The 24,589-nt window shown below is 38.4% G+C and overlaps 1 protein-coding gene and 1 pseudogene across 15 annotated transcripts in view; one reads left to right on the top strand and one right to left on the bottom strand.

Annotated features, from left to right (window-relative positions):
• Nucleotides 1-24,589, top strand: part of Ncor1 (nuclear receptor corepressor 1) — a 171,959-nt gene that overhangs the window by 4,397 nt on the left and 142,973 nt on the right. For all 14 annotated transcript variants that reach the window (XM_023719309.1, XM_023719312.1, XM_023719313.1 and 11 more), the window contains exon 2: nt 22,172-22,337. In XM_023719309.1, the coding sequence (XP_023575077.1) occupies nt 22,230-22,337 (108 nt within the window). In that variant the 5' untranslated portion in view covers nt 22,172-22,229. The remainder of the gene's footprint in view (nt 1-22,171; nt 22,338-24,589) is intronic.
• Nucleotides 18,993-20,632, bottom strand: LOC101564473 (annotated as a pseudogene). The gene is made up of 2 exons (XR_002821825.1): nt 19,225-20,632; nt 18,993-19,042 (listed from the first exon to the last, which is right to left on the bottom strand). The product of XR_002821825.1 is annotated as a T-complex protein 1 subunit eta pseudogene (transcript).

The raw sequence follows: 24,589 nt of genomic DNA, 5'->3' as shown, positions 1-24,589 counted from the left end.
TGTTCTCTTTAAACTGATAATCATCGCATAAATACTTAGGCTAGTCATGTTTTAGACTATTAAATAGTATATTTTGTGTTGTTTTTCCTTCACTATTCCATTTTATTTGTTCAAACTCTATCACAAATGAGTTCTGCTTAGTGTGTGTGTGTGTGTGTGTGTGTGTGTGTGTGCAGGGTCTCTATGCTCAGCAGCTCGGACTCATAGTGGTCCTCCTGATTTCTACTTTCCTAGTGCTGGGATTACAGGTGTGCGCTACCATGCCAGGGTTCTTATCTCCTCCTGCTCAGTAGGCCTGAGGGCGGGGGCGGCAAGGTATACCTTGCCAGGGATCGAACCCTGGCCCCTGTGCTTACCTAAGCAGGCATTTAGTCCACTGAGCTAAATCGCCGGCCCTAGTTCTGCCTATTTTGAAAGACTTAGTCACATATTACTTCATCCAAAAAGTCTCCACCTCATTTTCTTCTCTCTAAAGCATGCATTTTGTCTGAAAATTCCTGATGCTTTGTCTTTGCTATATAATTATTTAAGTACATATCTGTTTACTCCCTACTAGATTGTAAGCCCTTTGTAGGCATGTATATATCTCAGTTGTTTATGTATTTTAATTTTGGGAGGATAAGAAAATAAACATGGCATTGGTTTATCCCTGAGAATATAATTTTAGAATATTTATAAATTCAAATTTTAGTGTGTAAGAATGTTTTACATATGTAGAAAATTTTGGAGTAGCTTCAAAACTAGGAAAAATTAATGAATTAGAAATTTTGGATGATTGATTGGTGGGGTTATAATAGAATCTGGGAATCTCTTTGAATAGTACTGACTGGGTAGCTTTATGTGAGAAATTAAATCCTAAAATAAAGATCTAGGTGTGGTAGCTCACTCTTGTAATCCCAGCACTTCACAGGCAAATACAGGAGGATTGCCTAGACAAAGGGTCAGCCTGGACAAAAAGCAAAACCAAACAAAAGATGATTAGGAGTAAATCAGAAGTCAAGATCACCAAAACAAATTTTTTTTAATCTTCATACTGTCTACTAGAGAAGTGAAATGTAGACTATTTTCCTTTTATTTCTTTTTCCCCTCCCTTGCTATACACAAACTGTATCAAACCAGAATATATCAAGGTTACATTTTTTTTTTTTTTCCTTTAAAAGTCATATAGGTTCTTGTTTTGTTGTCCAGGTTGGCCTCAAGCAATTCAAGTGATTCCTCTGCCTTAGCCTCCTGAGTATCTCAGACAGGGAGACAACACATTGCTTGGCTTGACTCATATTTGTTATATTACTTTCATGGTTATAGATTGTCCATTCCCTCTTTCTTTTGTTTAACTAACAAGACTCTGTAATTCAAATTTTAATTGTCCTATGTGGTTTAGACTGAGAATAATCTTTTTAAGGCAGTTTACTCTCCTTTGTAATAGCATATGGGTTTGTTTTGCTTTTGAGACAGGGTCATTCTATACAATTCAAACTGGCCTTGAACTCACTATGTAGTCTTGGCTGGCCTTGAACTCTTGGTGATCCTCCTGCCTCAGTTTCCCCAGTGCTGGGATTATAGGTGCATGCTGTGCCACTGTACTCAGCATGTGGGTTTATATAACTTTTTAAAATGTATTTAGTACAGGGTCTACAGGGTCTCACTGTGTACATCAGACTCATAGTGATCCTCCTGTTTTCAGCCTCCCAAGCACTAGGATTACAGGTGCACATCACCATGCCAAGTCTTGGGTTTATATAATTTTGAAAATATTTATTGTAAATAGTAATCATGACTTTATTTTTTTTTTATTTTATTTTTTTTCGGAACCAGGGATTGAACTCAGGCCCTCGCGCTTGCCAGGGAAGCGCTTACTCCACTGAGCCATCTCCTCGGCCCCGTAATCATGACTTTAAACTGTTCAGAGATGCTTAATTTTACATTACTTTTGATTAAGTTTTAAAATTCATTTTAAAATTACAGTGACTTATGTATTTGGAATATTTGGAATGAAAGCAAAGCTTGTGTTTTCTAGGAGTTATGGTCTAAAATAGGCACAATGTAGTGTACATGATGTAGGAATATACACTTTGAAGGACGCTGAGTGGGGTGAAAAGTGATTTTATGTTCACACAAAGCTTCTCCCCCTTTTTGAGACAGGTCTCCTTGGGTAATCCAGGCTGGCCTTGAACTCAAGTGCTGGGATTACAAGCAAACACCACTGGGCCCAGCTTACATAAACGTCTTTTAATGCATTAATAAGATACATTATTTTAAATTTATCTTTTCTTCATTATAAGTAATATTTTGTGGAAGTATAATATAGGGCTGTATAAAGAAATTGAAAATATAGTACTACTTCTTAGATACAGTCTGCTAGGTATTTGTTGCCTGTTCAGATTTTTTTCTCATTTTTTTGTATAAATCATAATATATTGGTGTTCTCTTGTCTACTGTTTTAAGTATTTTTTGTGGCAGGATTTTGCTGTATAGTATGAGCTGACTTTGAACTCACTGAGTAGCTCAGTCTGGCCTTGAACTGGATCCATCTGCCTGTGCCTTCCAAATGATGGGGTTATTGGTATTTGCCACCACTCCTGGCAAATAATTTAGAGGTGCCTCTTTCATTAACAGCTGCATAGTACCATTTCCACTTCATGAAAATACCACAATTTATTTATTTAATAAGTTTATGGCCATTAGATTTTTTTTGTCAGAAAACATAAACATTTTTGTATACATATGTATATTTATACATATTTTGCTAATTAAAGAAGTTAAAATCTGATTCTGATTGGCCTTTTATCAATCACTATTGAAATTGAACATTTTTATTGTGGAGAGAATTATGTATCTTTCATAAGTTGCCTGCTTTTGCTTTTTTTTTTTTTTTTCCTTTTTGCAGTACTGTGGACCCTTGTGCTTGCCTGGGAAGCACTTATTCTACTGAGCCATCTCCCCAGACCCCTACTTTGTTATTTTTGATTTTGGTTATTGGATTTGTAAAAAAAAAAAAAAGTTGATTTGAAAAATTCTTTACATATTAGGACATTCACTTTTTCATACATGTGCAGCCATTGTTATGTAGTCAGATATAATAAACACACCAGTACATAACTTCTATACTTGAATTTCCTTATTTAGAAATGGAGATAGTAAAATAAAATATAAATAACATTATACATGGCAGCTAGCACATAGTAAATACTCAAAAACTGTTCTGTATTGTATTGCATTGCATTGTATTATATTGTATTGTGTTTGTTGTGTTGTGTTGTGTTGTATTGTGTTGGCTTTGCAGTTCAGGCTGGGCTTGAACTCATGGGAGATATGCTGCCTTAGCCTTCTGAGTGCTAGATTACAGGTGTGTACCACCACACCCAGCTTGTTAGCTGTCTTTGTTATTCCTCTGTGAATGACCTGTGGATTTCATGTTCTACTTAAAAGTACATTCTCAACTGTAAAATTTAAACTATACACCTATGGATCAAATTAAAGGTAATATGAATAGTACAGTTGCATGCCTACTTCTCTGTCTCTCTGTCACCGTCTCTGTCTGTCTGTCTGTTTCTCTCATTTCATATAGGGAATGAATCCCAATTTGCACTGAATTAAATCTTCAGGATCGCCCTCCCCCATTTTTTGAGACAGGGTCTCACTATGCAGTTTGGAAGGTTTTTTTTTTTTTTTGGCCCCGAATGCCTTCAGGGCATGTTTGGCTGGCTTGAGTTGTGGGGATCGAACCACAGCAACCTGAGCCTGACTGCTTTGTTGAAGCAGCCACTTAAAGAACTGAGCTAAGGGGCAGGCCCCCTCGCTATGCAGTTCGGACTGGCTTGTGCTCACTTTTGTAGAGCCCAGGCTGGTCTCAACCTTGCAGTGATCTTCATGTCTCAACCTCCTGAGTGCTGGGATTACAGGCATGTGCCAACATGTCCAGTTCCATTCAGCCCTTTTTACATTTTTGTTATTTTTTATTTTATTTTGGAACAAAGTCTTGCCACATGGCTAAGTTGCTCAGGCTGGGCTTGAACTTGTGATCCTTGTACTGTGAGAGGCCTCAACTTGAGGATTACTACAAGGAATACTATAAGGATTACAGGCATACTATATCGTGCTGTGCTGTTTCATTGTTTTTAAAGAGGAAAAATAATATTACATATATGTATGCTTATAGTTGTGGGATATAAGGAGCACTGAGAGGAAGACTTTTTGTTTGTATTTTAGGGAAGGGTCTACGGGGTGTTCAGGGTCTCACTATTAGATCAGGCTCGTAGTAATCCGCCTGTTTAGAGCCTCCCAAGAGCTGGGATTACAGGCATGTGCCACCATGCCCAGTCTCAGTTGCCACCTCCGTGTGCCCTGGGGGTAGGGCCGGGCCAGGGATCAAACCGCTGGCCTCTGCATCTGCTTGTAGAAGCTTTAGTCCGCTGAGCTATTTGGCCAGCCCTTGAGAGGAAAACTTTTGACTGTATATCTTTTAATATTTTTAAAGCAAATAAATTTTGAAATACTGATTACTTTTCTAATTTCTGTTCCTTTTATTTTAGACACAGGAAATGAAGTAGGAGGTGTGTTTTGGGATATCATGTTCTCTGCTCCCCCCCCCCAGCCATTTGTGTCAGCCCCAATTATTGAATAACCCACTTTTTGCCCTGTTGATTAGATTTGAGGATTTTATAATTTACTAACTCTGCTTTATTCACTAGAGGTGTTTGGGACAATTTCTGATTTGTCTTTTTACTCTCTTGATGTATTGTGTATTACCACATTCTTTACAATATTGTTGTTTAGGCTGAATATGGTGGCATAAACCTGCAATAACAGCCTTCTAAGAAGGCTGAAGCTAGAGAATCATTGTGAGTTTGAGGCCAGCCTGGGGTACAAAGTGAGCTCCAGGCCAGCCCAAACTGCATGTGAAACTCTGTCACAAAAAGACAAAAAAAAAGTATTGTTTTATAGTTTTAGTTGTGGCAGTGTTAGTCATTGGTTCATTATTCTTTGTCTTTCCCCAGATTTTAGCTTTTTTTTTTTTTTTTGAGAAAAGGACTTGTTATTAGTGCAGTTAACCTTGAACTCACTATGCAGCCCAGTCCAGTGAAACTTATGGGGATCCTGCTTCAACCACCTGAGTGCAGGGATTGCAGGCATGTGCAGCCACACCTGGCTCTTACAATTCTAGTATGTCTATCGTTTTGGATGAACATTGCAGTCGTTCTATGTTTATAAGGAAATCTTTAGGTTTTTATTGGGAATAATGAATACTAATTGGAAATACTGGACTTAATGGGCTCATTTTGGAAAAACTGGTTTTATTTATATATATATATATATTTTTATTTATTTATTTATTTTTTTTTTTGTCTTTTTGAGACAGAGTTTTGCTGTGCAGTTCAGGCTCCCCTTGAACTCACATGGTAACCCAGGCTGGCCTTGAACTCATGGCTATCCTCCTGCCTCAGCCTCCTGAGTGCTGGGATTGCAGGCATCCCACCATGGTTGGCAATTCTCAGACTTTGCTTCCAGTAAGCTCTGTACGTTTCTTCTTTATATCTCTTAACAAATGAAACAGGGAAGAGGAGTTTATGTATTAGTGAAAGAATATAATCAAATAAAGTTAATCATTTCAGATTGTGGTAAACCTATAAAGAACCAAAAAGAGTGAAGTGATTGATAGTACCTAGTGGGGGACTATGGTCTAGAGTGATGAGAAAGGCCTTCTAGCAGACATTTGAACAGAGAGACCTGAAGTTTAAGAAGGAACTAGCTAGCCACATGAATAAGCCAGGAAAGGCAAGCCTGGGGAATGAGTGTAAAGAAAGACAAAGGCCTGAGGTTAGGAAGGGCTTGTCAGAGGGTGGAGAAAGTGAGAGGAAGCTGCTGTTGCTCGGGCTTAGAGAGTTGCTAGACTAAGCAGGCCAAATAAAATATGTGGGGCCTTGTATTTCATTGAAAGTAGTTTGAATTTGATTTGTAGTACATGCCTGGAAAGCTCTTAAGTCTTAAGAAGACATCCTGATTTATAATTTACAAACGGCTTTTTGAGTGGAGAAAGTATGGACTTGGCAAGGCCAATTAGTTTTCTGCACTCAGAGATAAGGATGATGTAAATTGTGGGGAAAGGCTTGGGAGGCTTCTACCTACTTATGGAAGTAAGAGGGAATGACACATGGTACTGGACTGGGTATTTTTCATTTTTTTATTTTAGTAAGGGTCTACAGGGTCTCGCTGTGTAGATCGGACTCATAGTGATGGCCTTGTTTCGTCTCCCAAAGAGCTGGGATTACAGACCGTGTCACCATGCCCAGTCTCAATCACCATCTCAGCGTACCCCAGGAGTGAGGCGGGGCGGGGCCGGCAGGGCAGCACACCTGGGATTGAACCTGGCCATGCTGATGTGTCTGCCTAAGCAGGTGTCTTAATCCGCTAAGCTGTTTGGCGAGCACTGGACTGGGTGTTTTTGAGGATTAAATACTAACTGCTGCTGAGGCCATAGGAATAGCACAGAGCAGTCCCTGACCTCACAGATATCTGAGAGTTTGGTTTTGTTCACTTTCCCTTAGATCAGAATGCAGTGAACCTATTTAAATTCTAATATTCGTTCTTTCCCTTCCTCTCCTTTGCTTACTCCCTCCCTCCCTCCCTCCCTCCTCTGGCTAGTCAAGTCCTCTTATCTTCTAACTCCTTTTCCCTACTTTATTTTTTATTTTTATTTATTTATTTTTTTGCTCCGAATACCTTCAGGGCAGGTTTGGCTGGCTTGAGTTGTGGGGATCGAACCACCGCAACCTGAGCCTAACTGCTTTGTTGAAGCAGCCACTTAAAGAACTGAGCTAAGGGGCAGGCCCCCTCCCTACTTTTAAGTTTTTATATCTTTTATTTATGTATTTGGTATGGGGCCTTGTTCTGCAGCTCAGACTCATAGTGATCCTCTGGTCTCAGCCTCCCAAGCACCTGGTTTACAGGTGTACACCACCACACCCAGTTTCTACGGTTGGCACCGCATGCCTGGGATTCTGGGGCTGGCACGGCATGCAGTACTGGGGATTGAACTCGTGTCCTTGCACTTGCCAGACAGGCACTTAGACCATTGAACTATCTCTTCGGCCCTTCCCTACTTTATTTTGATATATTGTATACTTTTTTTTTTTTAAAGTCTGTTTATTAGTCTTATTTGTTTAGTAACCCAGAGTAGTTTCTGTTAATACATAAAAAAGGAGACAGTATAACATAATCTCTGCCGGGCATGGTGATGCATCCCTCTGATCCTAGCACTTGGGGTCTGAGTCTGGAGGATTGTTGTGGGAGTTGGAGACCAGCCTGGGCAACAAAGTGAGCTCAAAGCCAGCGTGAACTGCATAGTGAGACCCTATCACAAAAGACAAACAAACATAATCTTTAAGATATCTAAGATATCTAAGTTGCAATTAGGTAAGTTAGCCTCTCTCAAGTCTTAAAGATAATAATGGAATCAGGCTTTTAGATGAGCTCATGCAAACAAAGTCTTAATATATTACTTAGTACATAAAAAGGAGTTAATAGATGGTAGCACATTATTATTCTAAGGATTTATTTCTTTTTTACAGTACTGGGGATTGAACCTAGGGGTGATCTGCCATATGTCCCTGGCCCCCTCCACCTTTTTATTTTTTTGAGACAGGCTCTCACTTTGTATGTCAGGTCTTAAATTAATTATAGCCCTGGCTGGCTGCAAATTGGCAATCCTCCTGCCTCAGTCTCCTAGTGCTGGGATTACAGGCATGTGCCACCATACCCAGCTTTATGATATATCTGTTAATTCAGCCCCAGGATCTAAAGTTAAATTTTTTCTGATCTCAATACATGATCATTTTTCTGTTAAGGAAAGAATTAATAAGTGGCCATTTGTCATTTAATATAGTACAAATACACTACAAAGTTTATAGTTTGGTAATTATTTAGTACTGCTGTTTTAGGAAACTTTCTTTTATACTTTTTTTTTTTTCTTTTTTTTTTTTCGCGGAACCGGGGATTGAACTCAGGTCCTTGCGCTTGCCAGGGAAGTGCTTATTCCACTGAGCCATCTCCCCGGCCCCATCTTTTATATTTTATGTGGGGATAAAGCAGTATCACTTTTTCTATGTTAAAGAATTATTGAATGTGTGTATGCATAGATCCATCAAATAATGTCTTCATTAATGTTTCCTGTAAATATCATATCTTACTGGGACTATAGTATTTTAACTTAAAAAGCGTTTTTTCACTCCTATTCTCTCTTTTGGGAGGGTGAGCAGGTTCTCACTATGTAGTTCAGGCTGGCCTTGAACTTACTATGTAGCCTAGGCTGGCCTCCTTCCCCAGCCTCCAGTACACTGCCATCCCTGGCTACTCATCCAAGTAATATGTCATAATGTCATAGGAGGCTTCAAATAAAATAAATTGTTAATGATATTCTTTTAGGACAGCTTTTGTTTTAAATGGAAAGAATGCTTTAGTTTATTTCACAGGAGCATATTCTTATATAGTACTACTGTGGTGTTGTATAAATTGCAGGATTCACATATTCTAGCCTGTTCTGGAGCTTGGACTTTGATGCTCTGGAGGGTAGCTTAGCTTCTTAGCTTCTTTTCTTTTTTTCATTGTTGAGGGTTATTATTTTCTTTTCTTGTCACAGTCCTCTTCTGTTGCAAACACAGGTCCATATTTTACTGTAAGGCAAACAATGTCATTCTGGAAAGCTTAGCTTCTTAACTCATCTCCAGACTAGATTTCAGATGATTAGGATGTCCAGGGCAGTGGTCTTTCTTAGCCTCTCCTTGAATAACATGCTTTGAGAGTTGAATCAGAGCTGGGCTGCTTTTTGGAAATTAGTGAAATCTAATTTATTTACTTCAGTTTAGTAAAATATTTTATCATCTGCAGTGTCATTAAAGGACGTTCTCTTATCCCCTCCTCCATTTTGTTTTTCTGTTAAGACAGGGTCTCACTATGGTTCAGGCTGGCCTTGAACTCACTGTGTAGCCCAAGCTGGCCTCAAACTCACAATGATCTTTATGCTTCAGCCTCCCTAGTGCTGGGATTACAGGAGTGCACCATGGCATCTGGCCTTATCACTTATTTTGTAGCAGAAAGTTTTATTATTTAATTAGTTAAAATTAGTTAAAATTAAATTGCATATTGTATGACCTTTCTCTACTTTGGTGAAATGTGGACTTACCTCTGTTATGACCCTTAGTGGATTCATTCTTGCTCATCTGCAGTCTTGCCACAGTACAGTGTATTTTTAGCTTTTTTTCCAAGATAGCTTAGGCCACCTTGAAAAGCTATCCAAGTACATTTTGGTTATGCAAAGATTGTAGGCCAAAAGCCAGGAGTTCCTGGTGAGAGGAGGATTAGCTTTTTATTTTTAGAAGACTGTGTTTGAAATTTTGTTGTTGTAAGAAAGTTTCCTGTTGAGTAAATGTGTGTTTAATATGGAAAGAACCAAAGAGGAACTTAAATAGACCAGTTTTATTTGTTCATAATTTATTCTCTATTTGTAAGATACTGGCATTTAGTTCTGAATTTGTCTGTAGAATTTAGATTTAGTGTACTCTCATCACTTGTAACAATGACATCTTGTTTTAGCATGTTATTCTTGTCCTAAAACATTATGTATATTGTTTATAACATAAATGGCATTTATAAAATCTAGACCAGTTTCTTAAGCAATTTATAGTTTTTGTATTATACGAGCCAAGCATGTAACTAGTTCTTTATTAGTGAGTTGTAGTGCCAAGACATATTGTAATTTCAGTTCTAACTGCCACTTGGTATATTCTCTTTCCTTTCAGCTCTAACTTTAAATCAGATTATTTTATTTCAGTTGGTTTCAAAATGTAGTGTTCTATAAAGGTATCTTGGTGACTGAGGGAGTGAAAGGATGGGGTCAGTGGTGCTGAAAAGATGGATTTTGGCTTCCCTCTTTCTCACCAAATTAAGAAAATTTCTTCCTTTGTATCTTTTATACTTTTGGCTTATATGTAAAATGTTTAAGGAAGGACTGTTAGAAAACTAGAAAGTCTGAGTACTTGCTATAAATCTCATGGTTGGTTTTGAGAAGGAGGGTGTAGTTGTCTCTAAGCTGCAGTTCCTGAGGACTGGATGGGCCTGCTATAAACCAGGCATGGTGGTGCATGCCCATAGTTCCAGCACTCAGGCAGGAAGATCACTGTGAGTTTGAGGCTAGCCTGGGCTACATAGGGAGGCCCAGTCTCAAAAAAAAAAAAAGAGGTAGGGACCTGATATAACCCAATGTTGTGGATGCCTATTGGTGCTAATCTCCTGGTTTTGATATTATCTCACTGCCTTCTATGTCTGGCTGATTGTATTTTATTTACATTTAAAAATTTTTGTTGACCTGCACAAGGTCTAGCTATGCAATTGAGGCTTGCCTTGAACTGACTATGTAGCTCAGGTTGGCCTCAAATGCAGGATGATTCTCCTGCCTTAGCCTCTCAAGTGCTGAAATTACAGGTGTGTGATTGTATTTTTAAGTATGCCTGACCTCTTTGATTAGGGTCTCTCTGTGTAGTTCAGGCTGGCCTTGAATTTATGGTGATCCTCCTGCTTCATCTTGCTAAGAGCTGGGATTACAGGTATGCACCACCATACCTGCCCCTGTTTTGCTTTTCAGATGGTAAACTTCACTAAAATCACACCAGAAAGTCTAGAACGGCTTGAAGGACTAATGACAAAAGTGAGAAATATATACTTTATATTTGAGTGGCATTGAGTGCAGATGTTGAACTCTGAACCTACTATTGTGAAAAATGAAACAAAACAAAACAGAAATTCCCTAAATCCACACCACCACATGGATTTCTAACATGTAGGCCACTCCAAAAAACCCCTGAATGGTACAGGGGTAAGATCTTTTCTTTTGCCTCTCCATTCCATTTATACCTTTATGTACTTTGATGTCTGAATTGGGAAGAGACCTCAGAGATGAGTTAAACATTTCTTAGGGGACCAGGGATGTAGCTCTGCTGCACTAGTGCTTTGTATGGCAAGCATAAGGTCCTGAGTTGGATTCCTAGTACCAAAACCAACCATACACAGGCATTTCTTAGGGTTGTAGGTTAGTATTACTTAGAAAACTTATGAAATATTCATAATGTTCCTATAACCAAGAAAAACTAAGAAGTTATTTATGATCTTATTTTGATTGGCAAGATACATTGTTAAGTAATAAATGCAGGTACAAAACAAGGTATATCTAATATGCTGCCATTTACGTGGTTGGTTAATCTGTCCATGTGTGTGCATGTGCACATGATCATGAATTTCTAAAGGATGTTTCTAAATGGATACTCAGAAACTAGATTTTGGTTGCCTTTAGGAGAGCAGCTGGGTAGCAACAGCTGGAGAACGTGGGTGAAAAAGAGATTTTTTTTTTTTTTTTGTAGTTTGGTCTTTTTTGAGACAGGATCTCACTATGCAGTTTAGGCTGACTTGATCTCACTTTATATCCCAGGCTGATCTTGAATTGCAATGATCATCCTGCCTTAGCCTCCGGAATGCTGGGATTACAAGCATGCATCACCTTGCCCAGCTGAAAAACAGATGTTTTACCTTATGCTCTTGTTTACTTTTTATTTTATTTATTTTTTGCCATAATTTTATTGATAAACAAATAGCAATGAGACAGTTTCAAATCAAATCAGTAGGACAGTTTCAATAATTAACACCCTGCATACATTCTTAGTGGTTAATTGCTGTACAAGATGCGGACTCAACATCCTATTTACAAACACCATTAGAACAAATCATTCTATTCATTAACAGAATGTAACTATATATCTATCCTAACCACCCTGAATACACAGATACAAAATGGATATTCATCTGTATACCTTTTTTTGTTAAATTCCGTTATTTGAATATTATAGGTGTGTAAACTCAGCAAAATATTCTAAAAGAGTCCAGTAGCCCATAATAGTATTGGGTCTTCCACTTAACTGGCAATGTCAGAAATTGTTGACCTGAGTCCCCCACAGCTCAACATAACAGCATGGCTTTATTTCTTATATTTCGTTTTTATACTTTCCTTCTGGATGTTTAAGACCAAGGTAAAGCAGGACCTATGCAACAAGAATTGTAGCTTTTGGGTCTGATAAGGTCAGTGAAATCCCCTCAGGATTTATTCTTGTTTACTTTTTAAAACTCTTTTTTTTTTTTTTTTTTTTGTGGAACTGGGGATTGAATAAAACTTTTAAATAATATAATGATACTTATTTCCAAAAATTAAAAAAAAAATCATCACCTTCCCTCAAAAGCAAAATGCCCTACATGTTGGATTTTTCCTACACCTAGAATAATATAGGTATAGAGATGAGCTAGAAGTTACTAGATTGTATTATTTTTAATTTATTTTACAGTACCAGGAATTGAACTTGGGACCTTGAACTTGTCAGGTGCTTAAATGCTGCTGAGCTATATCCCTGGCCCATGAGATGGTTTTAATATGTGGCCCCACTGAACGTCTTACTTAACTTGTGGGGTATTTCACTACTTGCTGAGAAAGCTCCAAAGCATTGGGGAAAATTAAAAAAAAAAAAAAAAAGGAAAAGCAGCAGCAGCAGCAGCAGCAGCAGCAGCAGCAGCTTCTTCTATTTTTGTCACTGACAGCTGATTCTGGAGGGATTTATTGAATTTCTCTATTCAGATTTCTCATCTGTGAAATCAGGCTAGTGGGTAATCACAAAACCTCTCAATCCTGATGTTTGCTGATTTTCATACCTTAACTTAGGCCTTCTTTTTTTGGTTTGGTCTTTCTGAGACAGGGTCTTGCTATGCAGTTCAGGCTGGCCTTGAGGTCACTTTGTAGTCCACGCTGACCTCCAATTTGCAACAGTCCTTCTGCCTTAACCTCCTGGGTGCTGGGATTACAGGAGTGCACCACCACACCCAGCTGGTTTGGGCCTTTTTGAAAGCAGAGAGGAATCAGGCTAGTCAGTCATCTCATCCTCGTATAACAGAAAAAGTAAAATGAGAAATAAGGATGGATGATCTCTTCATTTAGAATAGTCATCTATTGCATAATATCACATAAAATAAAAAAGATAGAAAGATATTGTATACGTTTTGTTTTCAAATTAAACTAAATGATTTTATTTTATTTTTTTCTCCCCTGGGAATTGAACTCGGGGTCTTGTGCTTGCCAAGCATACGTTGTGCCACTGAGCTGCATCCCCAGCGCAGAATGATAATTCTTTAGGAAATTTTATTTTCTAATTCTAACTGGATAAGAATTTGATTAGAATGGGGAAATTGGATTGAGTTGGTGTATTGAAATTTTTGTCTGAATTTTCTTTGTTAAAAAAAAAAGAATTTTCTCTCTTTAAATTCCTTGAAATGGTAGAACCAGGAAAATTAAGTTCCCTAAAAGGCTATATCTATATCTACATATCTATATATATGTGTATAAAATTTATGAAAATATATATTATATATATTTTCTTTATTTGATACAGGGTCTCACTATGCAGATCAAACTCATAATGATCTTCTGTCTCAGTCTCCCCAGTGCTGGGATTGCAGGTGTATGCCACTATGCCCAGTTTTGGGGCTGCACAGCATGCAGTACTGGGGATCGAACTTGGCTCCTAAGTGCTTAGACCTAGGCAGGTGCTTAGACTGCTGAGCTACTTGCCAGCCGCAAATATTAAATAGACAGTGCAGACATGATTTTTGTCTTAACTATATCCTGTAATACAAGTGTTACTTTCACACAGACATGTATATTTTATGTATTTTTATATGTAATTGAGGTAGGATATACACAAATATTTTCTGTGATATACTCCATCATATATGTGAAATATTCTTATGTCTTATTCAATGTAGAACATAAACATGAAATTATGTTTCAGTGTGGCATTATTCAGTAGTATAAAGGTTCTCCTTTAATCAGTTTGTGGATTCAATGTTTATATGTTCTCATCCAGATTTTTTATGGAACCTGACAAGGTGACCCTGATGCTTGAGTGAAGGAAGTATCCTAGATATGAAAGTCTTTGAAAGTAGAAGCAACAACAAAGCATAATGAAGGGTTTCCCTTGTTCTATTGGATATAAAAACCTCATAATGCCATCATGATTTACAGAATGTGAATTGCATAGGAAAAGATAAACTAGTAAATCTAGCATTGTGGTAAGTTTGTGGAACATGCTGAATAGTAAAGATGAGTATTCTTTACGTATAATTTTTAGTCCCATAGAAGTGTACAGAGAGCACTATGGGAGTCCATCTACCTACCATCTGTGTTCAGAGAACCTTAATATTTTAGCACAATTGCTTTACTTTTTAAGAAAATGTTACAGATTATACCTCTTCTTCCCTCTTCCTCCTTCAGATGTAATTCTTATCCTTTTTGTTTGTTTGTTTTGGCAGAACTGGGAATTGAACTCGGGCCCTTGTGCTTGCCAGGGAAGCGCTTATTCCACTGAGCCATCTCCCCGGCCCCAAATTTTTTTTTTTTAAATTTTTAAATTTTTAAATTTTATTTATTTTTTTGCGGTACTGGGGATTGAATTTAGGACCCTCCACTTGCCAGGCAAGCGCTTATTCTACTGAGTTAGTCCCCAGCCCATAATTCTTATCCTAAATTGGATATATACCATACACGTTTTTATTATGTGTGTATTATGAATTATAAGTAGCATTTTTTGTTCATTGTTCAACTTTTTAGGGTTATGTGTTTTGAAACATGTAGCTATGGTTTATTCATTCTAACTACTATATTTTGTCATGGATCTACCAGTTTATTGACTGGAATTAGATTTTCTTTTTTCTTTATTTTATGTATTTGGTACAGGGTCTCACTATGCACCTCGGACTCCTAGTGATCCTTCTGTTTTCAGCTTCTCCTATGCTGGGATTACAGTCGTGTACCACCCTTCCTGGTCTTGGTAGTCAGCTCAGTTTGCCTGGGGGAGGGGCTGGTGTGTCGTGTGGCTTGAACCCTGGTCCTTGGCACTTGCTGAGTCATCTCTCCAGTCCTAGATTTTTCTTCACATTTTTCTATTTCATTAAATACTCTTTTGCAATAAATACCCCTTTATTTGTATATTTGTATTTATATATCCACGCTTCTCTATAGAGTATTATACCTACCAGTGAAATTGCTGAGAAATGCTAATAAGAATAGCATTTCTAATTAATACAGAAAGACAGGCTCAGTAATTGTTTTGGAGGATAATAACTATCAGTAAAGGAAACATAGCTAGACTCCCTTTTAGAAAAAATTTTACATGGTTAAGAAGGTAGATATTAATTTAAAACTTTAAGAAGTGTAAGAGGAGACCGTGTAACACATAATTTGTGGGCAAAGAAAGTCTTTGAAAAGATGAAACGAACTGGTCAGGGCAATGTGTACCTATCATTCCAGCACTTGGAAGGGGAGCCAAGGCCAAAGATTGCTTGAGCCCAGGAAAAGACCAGCCTGGGTAATATAATGAGAATCGGTTTAAGAAACAAAAACAAAAGTGTATGTATTTGAGGGGCCAGGAAGATGGCTCAGTGGAATAAGTGCTTCCCTGGCAAGTGCAAAGGCCTGAGTTCAATCCCCAGTTCCACCAAAAAAAAAAAAAAAAAAAAAAAAATGTATTTGATATTTAGGACAATTGCTTGAGAAACACTCTTGGTCATTTATCTTTAGGTATCTGAACTGATAGAAAAGTAATCTGTACCACTTTTTATGAAAACTAACAATGAGTAAAAGAATGCTGTTTCTCCAAAACCCTCACCAATATTAGGCATTATTTTAAAAAATATTTTAAATAATATTATTTGGAAAAATGATTTTGTTCTGCCTTTTTTTGGTGATTTTTTGATGAAGGTAACTTTGTTCTTCATTTTGTTCATTAATCTTACCATCATACCTTTTTTTGGTTGTGACCATTTTAATTTTCTTAGTGATTTGTTTAAAAAAACTAGATGTAGATATAGTTGGGTGTGCTGTCATACACCTGTAACTCTAGCAATCTAGGAGGAGACTGAGTCATGGATTGCAAATTTGAGCCCAGCTTGGGCAGTTAAGTGACTTAGTGAAACCCTGTCACAGCCTAGGGGTTGGAGATGTTACACATTGTAAAGGTACTGGATTCAGTCCCTAGCACTGTTAAAAAAGAAAAAAGTGAAAATGATATATTTTATATTAGATATATTTTACCACAATGAAAAGAACCCTTACGCTTTTTCACTATCTTCCAGTATTCTCTATCTCTGCCTCACTATCCCAAAAGTTGTTTTTTTTTTTAATAATTTTATATTTGCCTCTTTTAGACTTTGTATGAAAATAAATCATGTTGTGATTAGCTTCTTTTAATTAGCACAGTGTTTTTCAGGGTTTGTCTAAAGTATGATACATATTAATTTCATTCTTTTTTATGTTTGAATATTTTCCTTTGTGGATATGCCACATTTTATTCTTTTCATCATTTGACAAGATATGATTTGGGTTGTTTTCCAAGGAAGTTTTCTTTTTTTTTGGACTTTTGAGATCTTAAGAGTCTTAAGAAATGAAAACATACTCAGCCTGTATTAAGTGAAGGAGGGTTTACAAAGACTACAGGCAGCTTTACAGTTATCTTAAGAGGAAAGAAAGAATTATAACTGCTTCTCATGGTGACTGACCCAGGAGCAAAGGTAGCAGCTAAGGGTCCTTCTGCTTTGTCTCACAGGGCTATAGGATCTCTTTCTCTGTCTATTTCTGCATTTCTGCCCTAGACTATCTGTAAACTGACATTTTCTACTTGCTCTGTAACTTCTCTGGCATTTCTTTGGCTCACCTTGGGTCATTCTTGCTCTGGGTTCCTTGTAGCTCAGTTTGCTGTAGCTAATGTATTTGGTTGTTATACGGTCTTACTATGCAGGTTGGACTTATAGTGATCCTCCTATTTTCAGCCTTACCAGCACTGGGATTACATGCATATGCCACTGCACCCAACTCTGTGGCTGGCTCGACCCACCCTGGGGGTGGGGCTGGCACGGCATATACCGCGGTCCCTGTGCTTGCCTAAGCAGGTGGTGCTTTAGTCCGCTGGGCTAATGTTCGTAATTTCATTTTATTGGAGAGGAATGTGGTTGGTTTGTCCTTGTTCCAGTATACTTTAGCCACACCTTAACCAGAGGGACAATCTCTAGAACAGCGTATCTATGTGTATGAATTTTGGTGAAACTGGTCTCTCTGTAGTCTGAAGGCTAGTCAAACTAAAGAGTACCTAATGGTCATCAAACTTTTTAACTTAAAAAAAATTATTTAGGACTGCAATAAGCTTTTGCTCATATGAATTATGTAAGTGTTGATATTTATCAAGTTAGATATTGGATAAAAAATTCTAATTATTTATTTTAATTTAATTTTATTTTTTTTACATTTATTATTAGTGTGTGTGTGTGTGTGGCCAGCTCAGCCCACCAGGGGGCGGGGCTGGCTGGCATGTGGTGCTGGGGGATCGAACCGTGGTCCCTGTGCTTTGCCAAACTTGTTCTAAGTAGGTGCTTTAGACCACTGAGCCATCTCTCCAGCCCATAATTATTTATTTTAAAATAGAGGGCTGGGGATGTAGCTCAGTAGTAGAGCCTATACTTAACACATGTGAGAATCTGGGTTTGATTTGTAGCACCCAGCATACATACATTATATATCTCCACTGCATGTTAATATAAATTATGCTTTATGATATGTGACTTTAAAAATATGAAACAAAATTAGATGAGACTGATGCTTTATTTTTTGCAAATCTATATCTGGCTTGATGTTAGAGGATAGGATATAGCTTGATTTTCATTTCTACTTCTGTATTAAATCCCTTACAGTATACTGCTTTGATTAAATTTTATTTTATTTTATTTATTTATTTTTTTAATTTACAAAGTGCACTCTAAGTCTTACGTTTTATTTAAATAACCTCCAGTGAGAACAGAACAGACCAATTATTACCACTTCTTCATAATACCAATGAGTCAAGCCAGGGAGGGCAAGCACACCTGCAGCCAGCTGCCAGCCAGTGTGACGGGTGGGATCTCAAGGAAGGCGGCCCCCCGGCCCGCTGCTGGAGGAGTATCCACGGTGGAGCGAGGGTTCTTGATGGTCTCATCAACGGACACGATCAGGCACGCAGCCTCAGAGGCTGCTGTGAGGGCATTGATCCGCAACATAGCTGGCTCCCACACAAAAGCCTCGAAGTTGTCAGTAATGTCCTCATTGTTGATGTCCACCCCATACCACATGCCGTCCTGGGCATGCCGAGTCCGTAGTTTGTTCAGGATGTTTGTAGCATCAAAGCCAGCATTGTCCAAAAAAATGAAGAAAGAATTTACAGAGCAGTCATAATAGTTCACTGTGTCAAAACCAAGAAACATATTCATATAACTAGAATTCTCAAAGTAGAAAGGAGTAGGCAATAAATACTTAAAGATTTAAAATTTCTATATTTAGTTCAACTTATAATACCACAACTCCAAGAAAAATGAACCTTTTGCACCAGAAATTTAAATAAAATCATACCAAGATACACAAAAATGAAATTGTGCAAAACTTAATGTGAAGAAAAAAATCATTTAAAAATACATAAAAATATTAGCTATTCATTTATGTTTGTAAATAATTTATTTTCTATTTGCAATCTATTAAAATAAATAAATAAATAAATAAATTTACCAAGTACCTTAAAAAAATAAAGAAAAAGACTGGACACAACCATCTTATCTATGTGGTGTTGAGAGTATGGAAATAATTTGCTTTTCCAAAGTGCTTTTTGAGATCCTGTATGTGGTAGTTGATACATTGTGTCAACTTGGCTGCAGTTCCCGGCTGTGAGCACCCCCCCCCCCCCCCCCGCGTGATTTGTCCCACCCTAGGGTGTGAAAGAGCCACCCAGAGTGACTCAGCACAAAAAGTGTATATAAAAGAGTTGAAGGCGGCTTCACTGTTGACCCCCTTCCCCTTCCTTGGAGACGTCCTAGTCTTTGGAGGAGCTTGATCTTCACAGCCGTACCACATCATCAGAGGTTCTCTGATCTTCATGGTGGAGCACTGGTGAAAGGAAGACAGAGGCTTGATGGACATCATGACTGTTGCGCCTCCTCTGCTCTTCATTGTTTTTTGCCACCATGACCTGCTGCCATTCGCCTTGGAGCCAGTGGAGTATGGACTTAAACCTCTACAAACTGTGAGCTAAATAAACCTTTCCTTCCTTAAAAAAAAAAAAAAAAAGCCAGCATTGTCACATAGCTGGCGTGGGATAATCTCCAAGGCCTTAGCATATGCCCCAATCAGAAGCTGCTGTTTTCCTGGGATAGTCCTTGAGTAATCCCGAAGGTACTTAGAGAGCTCCATCTCGATGGCTCCACCTCCAGCCACCACTGAATCATTCTCAATGGCCCTCCTGACAATCATGATGGCGTCATGCAGAGACCGCTCTGTCTCCTCCATGAACTGCTCAGCTCTGCCGCGGAGGATGAAGGTGCAAGTCTTAGCCTTGGGGCAGCCAGTGAAGAAATTGTACCTTTCACCTCCAATCTGGGTCTCTTCGAACAGCTGGCAGCGGCCCAGCACATCTGCTGATAGAGCATTCACACTGGTCTGGATTGAGCCTCCACAGGCCATCATTGTCTTCTTCAAATCCTCCTCAGGCACACGGCCGGCGCAGAACATGTCCCTATCAGCGAAGTACTGGGTGGCCACATCCCTAATAGGGAGTTTGGACAAAACAACTTTGGCTCCGGAATTATAGATCTTCTCTAACTTGTCATACAGAATGTTCCACTCAGCATCAACAATTGCCTGATAATCCTCTACTGTGTGGACTCTGATTTCAGCATTGTCTTTTTCAGCTTTCAGCTCAAGTTCAACATTTAACAAGGCAATCGTGGGGTTATTGTACTTTTTAGGTTGCATTTCAAATCCAGTGTAAGAGAAAGTCTTCTTGAATGCAACACCAGCCACCAGCCGAGACTCCTCTAGGACTCCACCCTGTACCTTCTTGATTCCAATCATTTTAAGCTGCAGCAAATCATCAAGCATCATCACAGCATCAACCACCATCTTAGCAAAGAAGGCTTTCTGCTGGGAGATCAGCTTGGAGCTCAGAGCTGTCATGGCATACTTCTCCAGCAGCTTCCTCTGCTCCACTTTATCTTGCTTCTTCACAGTCACAACGATCTCCTTGATCTTGTTAATTCCCAACTGTGTAGCTGTGCGAAAAGCTCGGATGATGATCTGGGGGTGCAAGCCTTCCTCCACGTAGGGTTTCACCTGCTTCAGAAACTCGGCAGCCAGCAGGGTCACAGAGGTGGTGCCATCACCAACCTCAGCATCTTGAGATTTGGCGATGTCCACTAAAGTCTTTGCTGCAGGATGGACGACATCGAGAAGTTTCAAAATTGTGGCCCCATCATTAGAAATTGTTGCTTTGCCTCGGCCATCTACAATAAGCTTGTCCATGCCACGGGGACCTAGGGTGGTTCTTACAGCCTCGGCAACCACCTGGCAGGCACTGATGTTACTCACAAGCTGAGGGATGCCTTGGGAGCTGTCAGTTCCCTCTTTCAACAGTATAACTGGTGTGGGCATCATTTTGGCAACTTCTTCAGGGGCTCGCTACTCCGTTCTCCGTGTTCCGGCCGCCCAGATCTTAAATTTTATTTTTTAAAAAATCCTAGATGGCGTGGTAGCATGCGCCTGTAATCCCAGCACTTGTAAGGCTGAAAACAGGAGAATCGCTACAAGTTGTATCTACATAGTGAGACCCTGTAAAGCCCATAGACCCTGTCCTAAATAGAGAACAAAAAACAAAAAAACCCCAACTCCATACAGTTAGCTGGAAAAGAGGTTATTTTAATAGGTTTTTAGATATTTGTGGATATTCTTTGATGGTGCAACAAAACCAGACAAGTGGTTAATTTTTTAAAGCTTAGTTACTATGTAGAGTGTAAACCTTGTTGATGACTTTTTCATAGGCAGTTACATAAAAATTTACTGTTTTAGGGGCAGGGAGATGGCTCAGTAGAATAAGCGCTTGCCTGGCATGCGCAAGGTCCTGAGTTCAATCCCTGATATGGGGAGTATCCACCTCACTGAAATAAAAAAATATACTGGTTTATTTGTAAACTTCAGCTACATCTTCATTCATATATAACTTCATAGTTAGCTACTTGGTAGTATTAGCTACAACTAATTTGTTCATTTAAGTACGCAGGTATTTCAAACAGTAACATATTGTTATATCACGTGTCACAAACTTGAGACCATATTTGTTATATTTTTGTTTCTCAGGCATTTATAGTCATTCTGGCTGCTGTGTGCCAGATTCATGTTAAGATTTTTCTTTTTCATTATTTACTTTAATTTTTATTAATATGTGTTTGCAGTACCTCATGCTTACTACATTCCTTATGTGGAATTGATATATGCACACAACACATCCCAATTTGTTTTTTCATTCCCATCATCCTCTCCACTTTCCTCTTCCCTCTGTGGCTTGATCCCCCTTCCCATTTGAGAAACCTCTATTTCCCTGCTTCCCATTAGTCTTTTATTTTGTTCTTTATTTATACTTTGGGTTTTACATATAAGAGAAGCCATATGATATTTAAGTTTGTGTATCTGATTTATTTCATTTAACATTGCAGTCTCATGGCGCATCCATTTTCCTATAGATGAATCACAATTATTTCTCTATGGTAGTGTAGTGCTGCGTTATCTTTATACCACATTTTCTTTATCCATTCATCTGTTGATGGACATATAGACTACTTCCAAGATTTAACTATTATGAGTCGTGTTGCTGTAAATATGGGTATGCATTTATCACTATAATATAATGTCTCTACTCATGGTAAGAGTTTTTGGTATTGAACCCAGGGCCTTGCTCATACTGAGCTGCTAATAAGCAGGTACTCTACTGTTGAACCACTGTACATCCCCTGTCTCCTCTATAAGATTTTTATATGCGTGTTTTTACTTTAGCTAATTATATTATTAGACCTATCAAAGGACCTTTGTTTAAATGTAAAAGACCTGTTTATGTTCATCTAACCTCATTAAGTGAATACAAGATGCTTTTACTAGTAATTATGGCTTTATGTATCCATAGTGATAATTTATTAGATGTACAGTTAGTATTTTAGTTCTTATGAATTTTCTTTTTCCCATCTTGTTTAGAAACATGATTGTTTGTTGGACTTGATCTCACAGCCCAGTGAGGACTTCGTTACTGATAATGTCAAGTTCAGGTTATCCTCCCAATCAAGGAGCATTCAGTGCAGAACAAAGTCGGTATCCTTCCCACTCTGTCCAGTACACCTTTCCTAACACCCGCCACCAGCAGGTAAGGATGAGATGCTGTGCACACTGCATATGTATTTTATGTTTACTATTTAAAGCAAAAGTCCAGAAACCAAGTAAACATACTTTTTAATGGAAAAAATCTTTCTCAACAATGAGGAACTAAAGTTTGGGGATTCTCTCTTACTTGGGGTTGAACATCTTTGCTTTTGATTGCAGGAATTGTGTGGGGTTTTTTTTGTTTGTTTTTGTTTTTGTATTTTAGGGAAGGGTCTACGGGGTGTTCAGGGTCTCACTACTAGATTGGAGTCGTAGTGATTCTCTTCTTTACAGCCTCCCAAGTGCTGGGATTACAGGCATGTGCCACCATGCCCAGTCTCAATCGCTGTCTCAGTGTGCCCCAGAGCCGGGACTGGCATGGCAGACCCAGGGATCAAACCCCTGGCCTCTGCTCCTGCTTGCAGGTGTTTTAATCTGCTGAGCTATTTGGTCGGCCCTAGAAATTGTTGATAGAATCAGTTGTCTAGAGATTCTAGGTTAAGACTTAACGTTTGTATTCCACATTCTAGTTGAGTGTTAAGCTGATCAGACATTGTGACTTTTCTTGAGCAGTCACCGGAAGAAAGGCCTCAGCCCTCTAGCCCCATATTGGGGATTTAACCTGTGGCCTTGTTTATGCTGGGCAAGTACTCCTGAACCATATCCCCCAGCCCAGGGCTTTTATCTTTTTTTACTTTTTTATTTTTATTTTTATTTTCATTTTTTATTTTTTTTTTTGATGCATGGTCTCTCTATACAGTTCAGACTCATAGTGATCCTCCTGTCTCAGCTTTCCCAGTGCTGGGATTATAGGTATGTGCCACCATGCCTGGTTTCTCAGTGCTCCTATCTTGAGAGATTTGATGATAGGAAGGCAAGAGAATTTGTATGGTTGCATTAGTGAGAATGAAATCATGGTGGCATATACCTGTAATGCTAGAACTCTGGGAGTCTGAGATAAGAGCATTGGGAGTTTGAGCCCAGCCTGGGCAACTTAATGACTTAGAACCTGTCTCAAAATAAAAAAAGGCTGGGAATGTGACAGCGTGAAAACCTTAGGTTCAATCCTCAATGCTAGAACTAAGAAAAAAAATCCGAGAAACTATGAGCAATGTACATGTGTTGCAGTTTAAGAAGTTTTGAAGAAAAATGGAAAGCAAGAGATAAATGGTCATCTTAGAGGATAAGGAGGCAGATTGATCAGGAAAAATATAATTGGGTACTACTGAGGATTCCTTTAAAGTGTGGTCATGGTTACAGAATAGAATGAATATCCTTACATTGATTGTTCTGTGTAGGAAAACATTTAGTCTTTCACCACTAAGTATAGTTTTGTATGTTTTGTTAATGTTCCTTTTAGGTTGAAGGATTTTCAGTTTTAGTTTGAGAATTTCTATTATGATTAGATGTTGAATTTTGATTGTGTATTCTTTCTGCTCTAATGCTGTTCATTTGGTTTCTAATTTTGTAGATTATTGCTGCTGCCTTTTTTAAGGAAATCAAACTTTATAGTTTAATTTATATAAGATACATCTATTTTTATGCGTGTATATTTTTATACATACATTTTGACAAACTTGTATACCCATAAAATCACCAAATGAAGATTATTTCTATTATTCCAGAAGTCAGTCCTCTTCTCCAACTTCCTATCAACCTCACCTCCCAAGAATCCACTAATCAATCTTTCTTTCTTTCTTTCTTTCTTTCTTTCTTTCTTTCTTTCTTTCTTTCTTTTTTTTGCAGGACGGGGGATTGAACTCAGGCCCTTGAGCTTGCCAGGCAAGCGCTTATTCTATGAGCTATCTCCTCGGCCCCTCCACTAATGTTTCTGTCATAGTAGATTGCATTTGAGTTTCATGTCAACTATTTTGCCTATGGCTTTATTTTTTATTTATTTTTTATTTTAGGGAAGGGTCTAGAGGGTGTTCAGGGTCTCACTACTAGATCGGACTGGTAGTGATCCGCCTGTTTATAGCCTTACAAAAGCTGGGATTATGGACGTGCACCACCACGCCCAGTCTCAATTGCCATCGAACCCCTGCCTACTTGGAGAGGCTGTAATCCGCTGAGCTATTTGGCCAGCCCTGGGGACTTCGTAGATTTTTTAGATTTGGCTATGTCTTGTTCCTTTTTTTTTTTTTTTAAATCGCACCCAGTTTTGACTTCTGTTTCTTTTCTTTTTTTTTAAAGGTTTTTTTTTTTTTTTTTTTTTTTTTTCTTTTTTTTTTTTTTTTTTTGGTGGAACCAGGGATT

The sequence above is a fragment of the Octodon degus genome, unplaced genomic scaffold (assembly GCF_000260255.1).
Source record: "Octodon degus isolate 3935 unplaced genomic scaffold, OctDeg1.0 scaffold00067, whole genome shotgun sequence".
NCBI classification, from domain to species: Eukaryota; Metazoa; Chordata; class Mammalia; order Rodentia; family Octodontidae; genus Octodon; species Octodon degus.
This window is presented reverse-complemented; position numbering and strand designations above follow the sequence as displayed.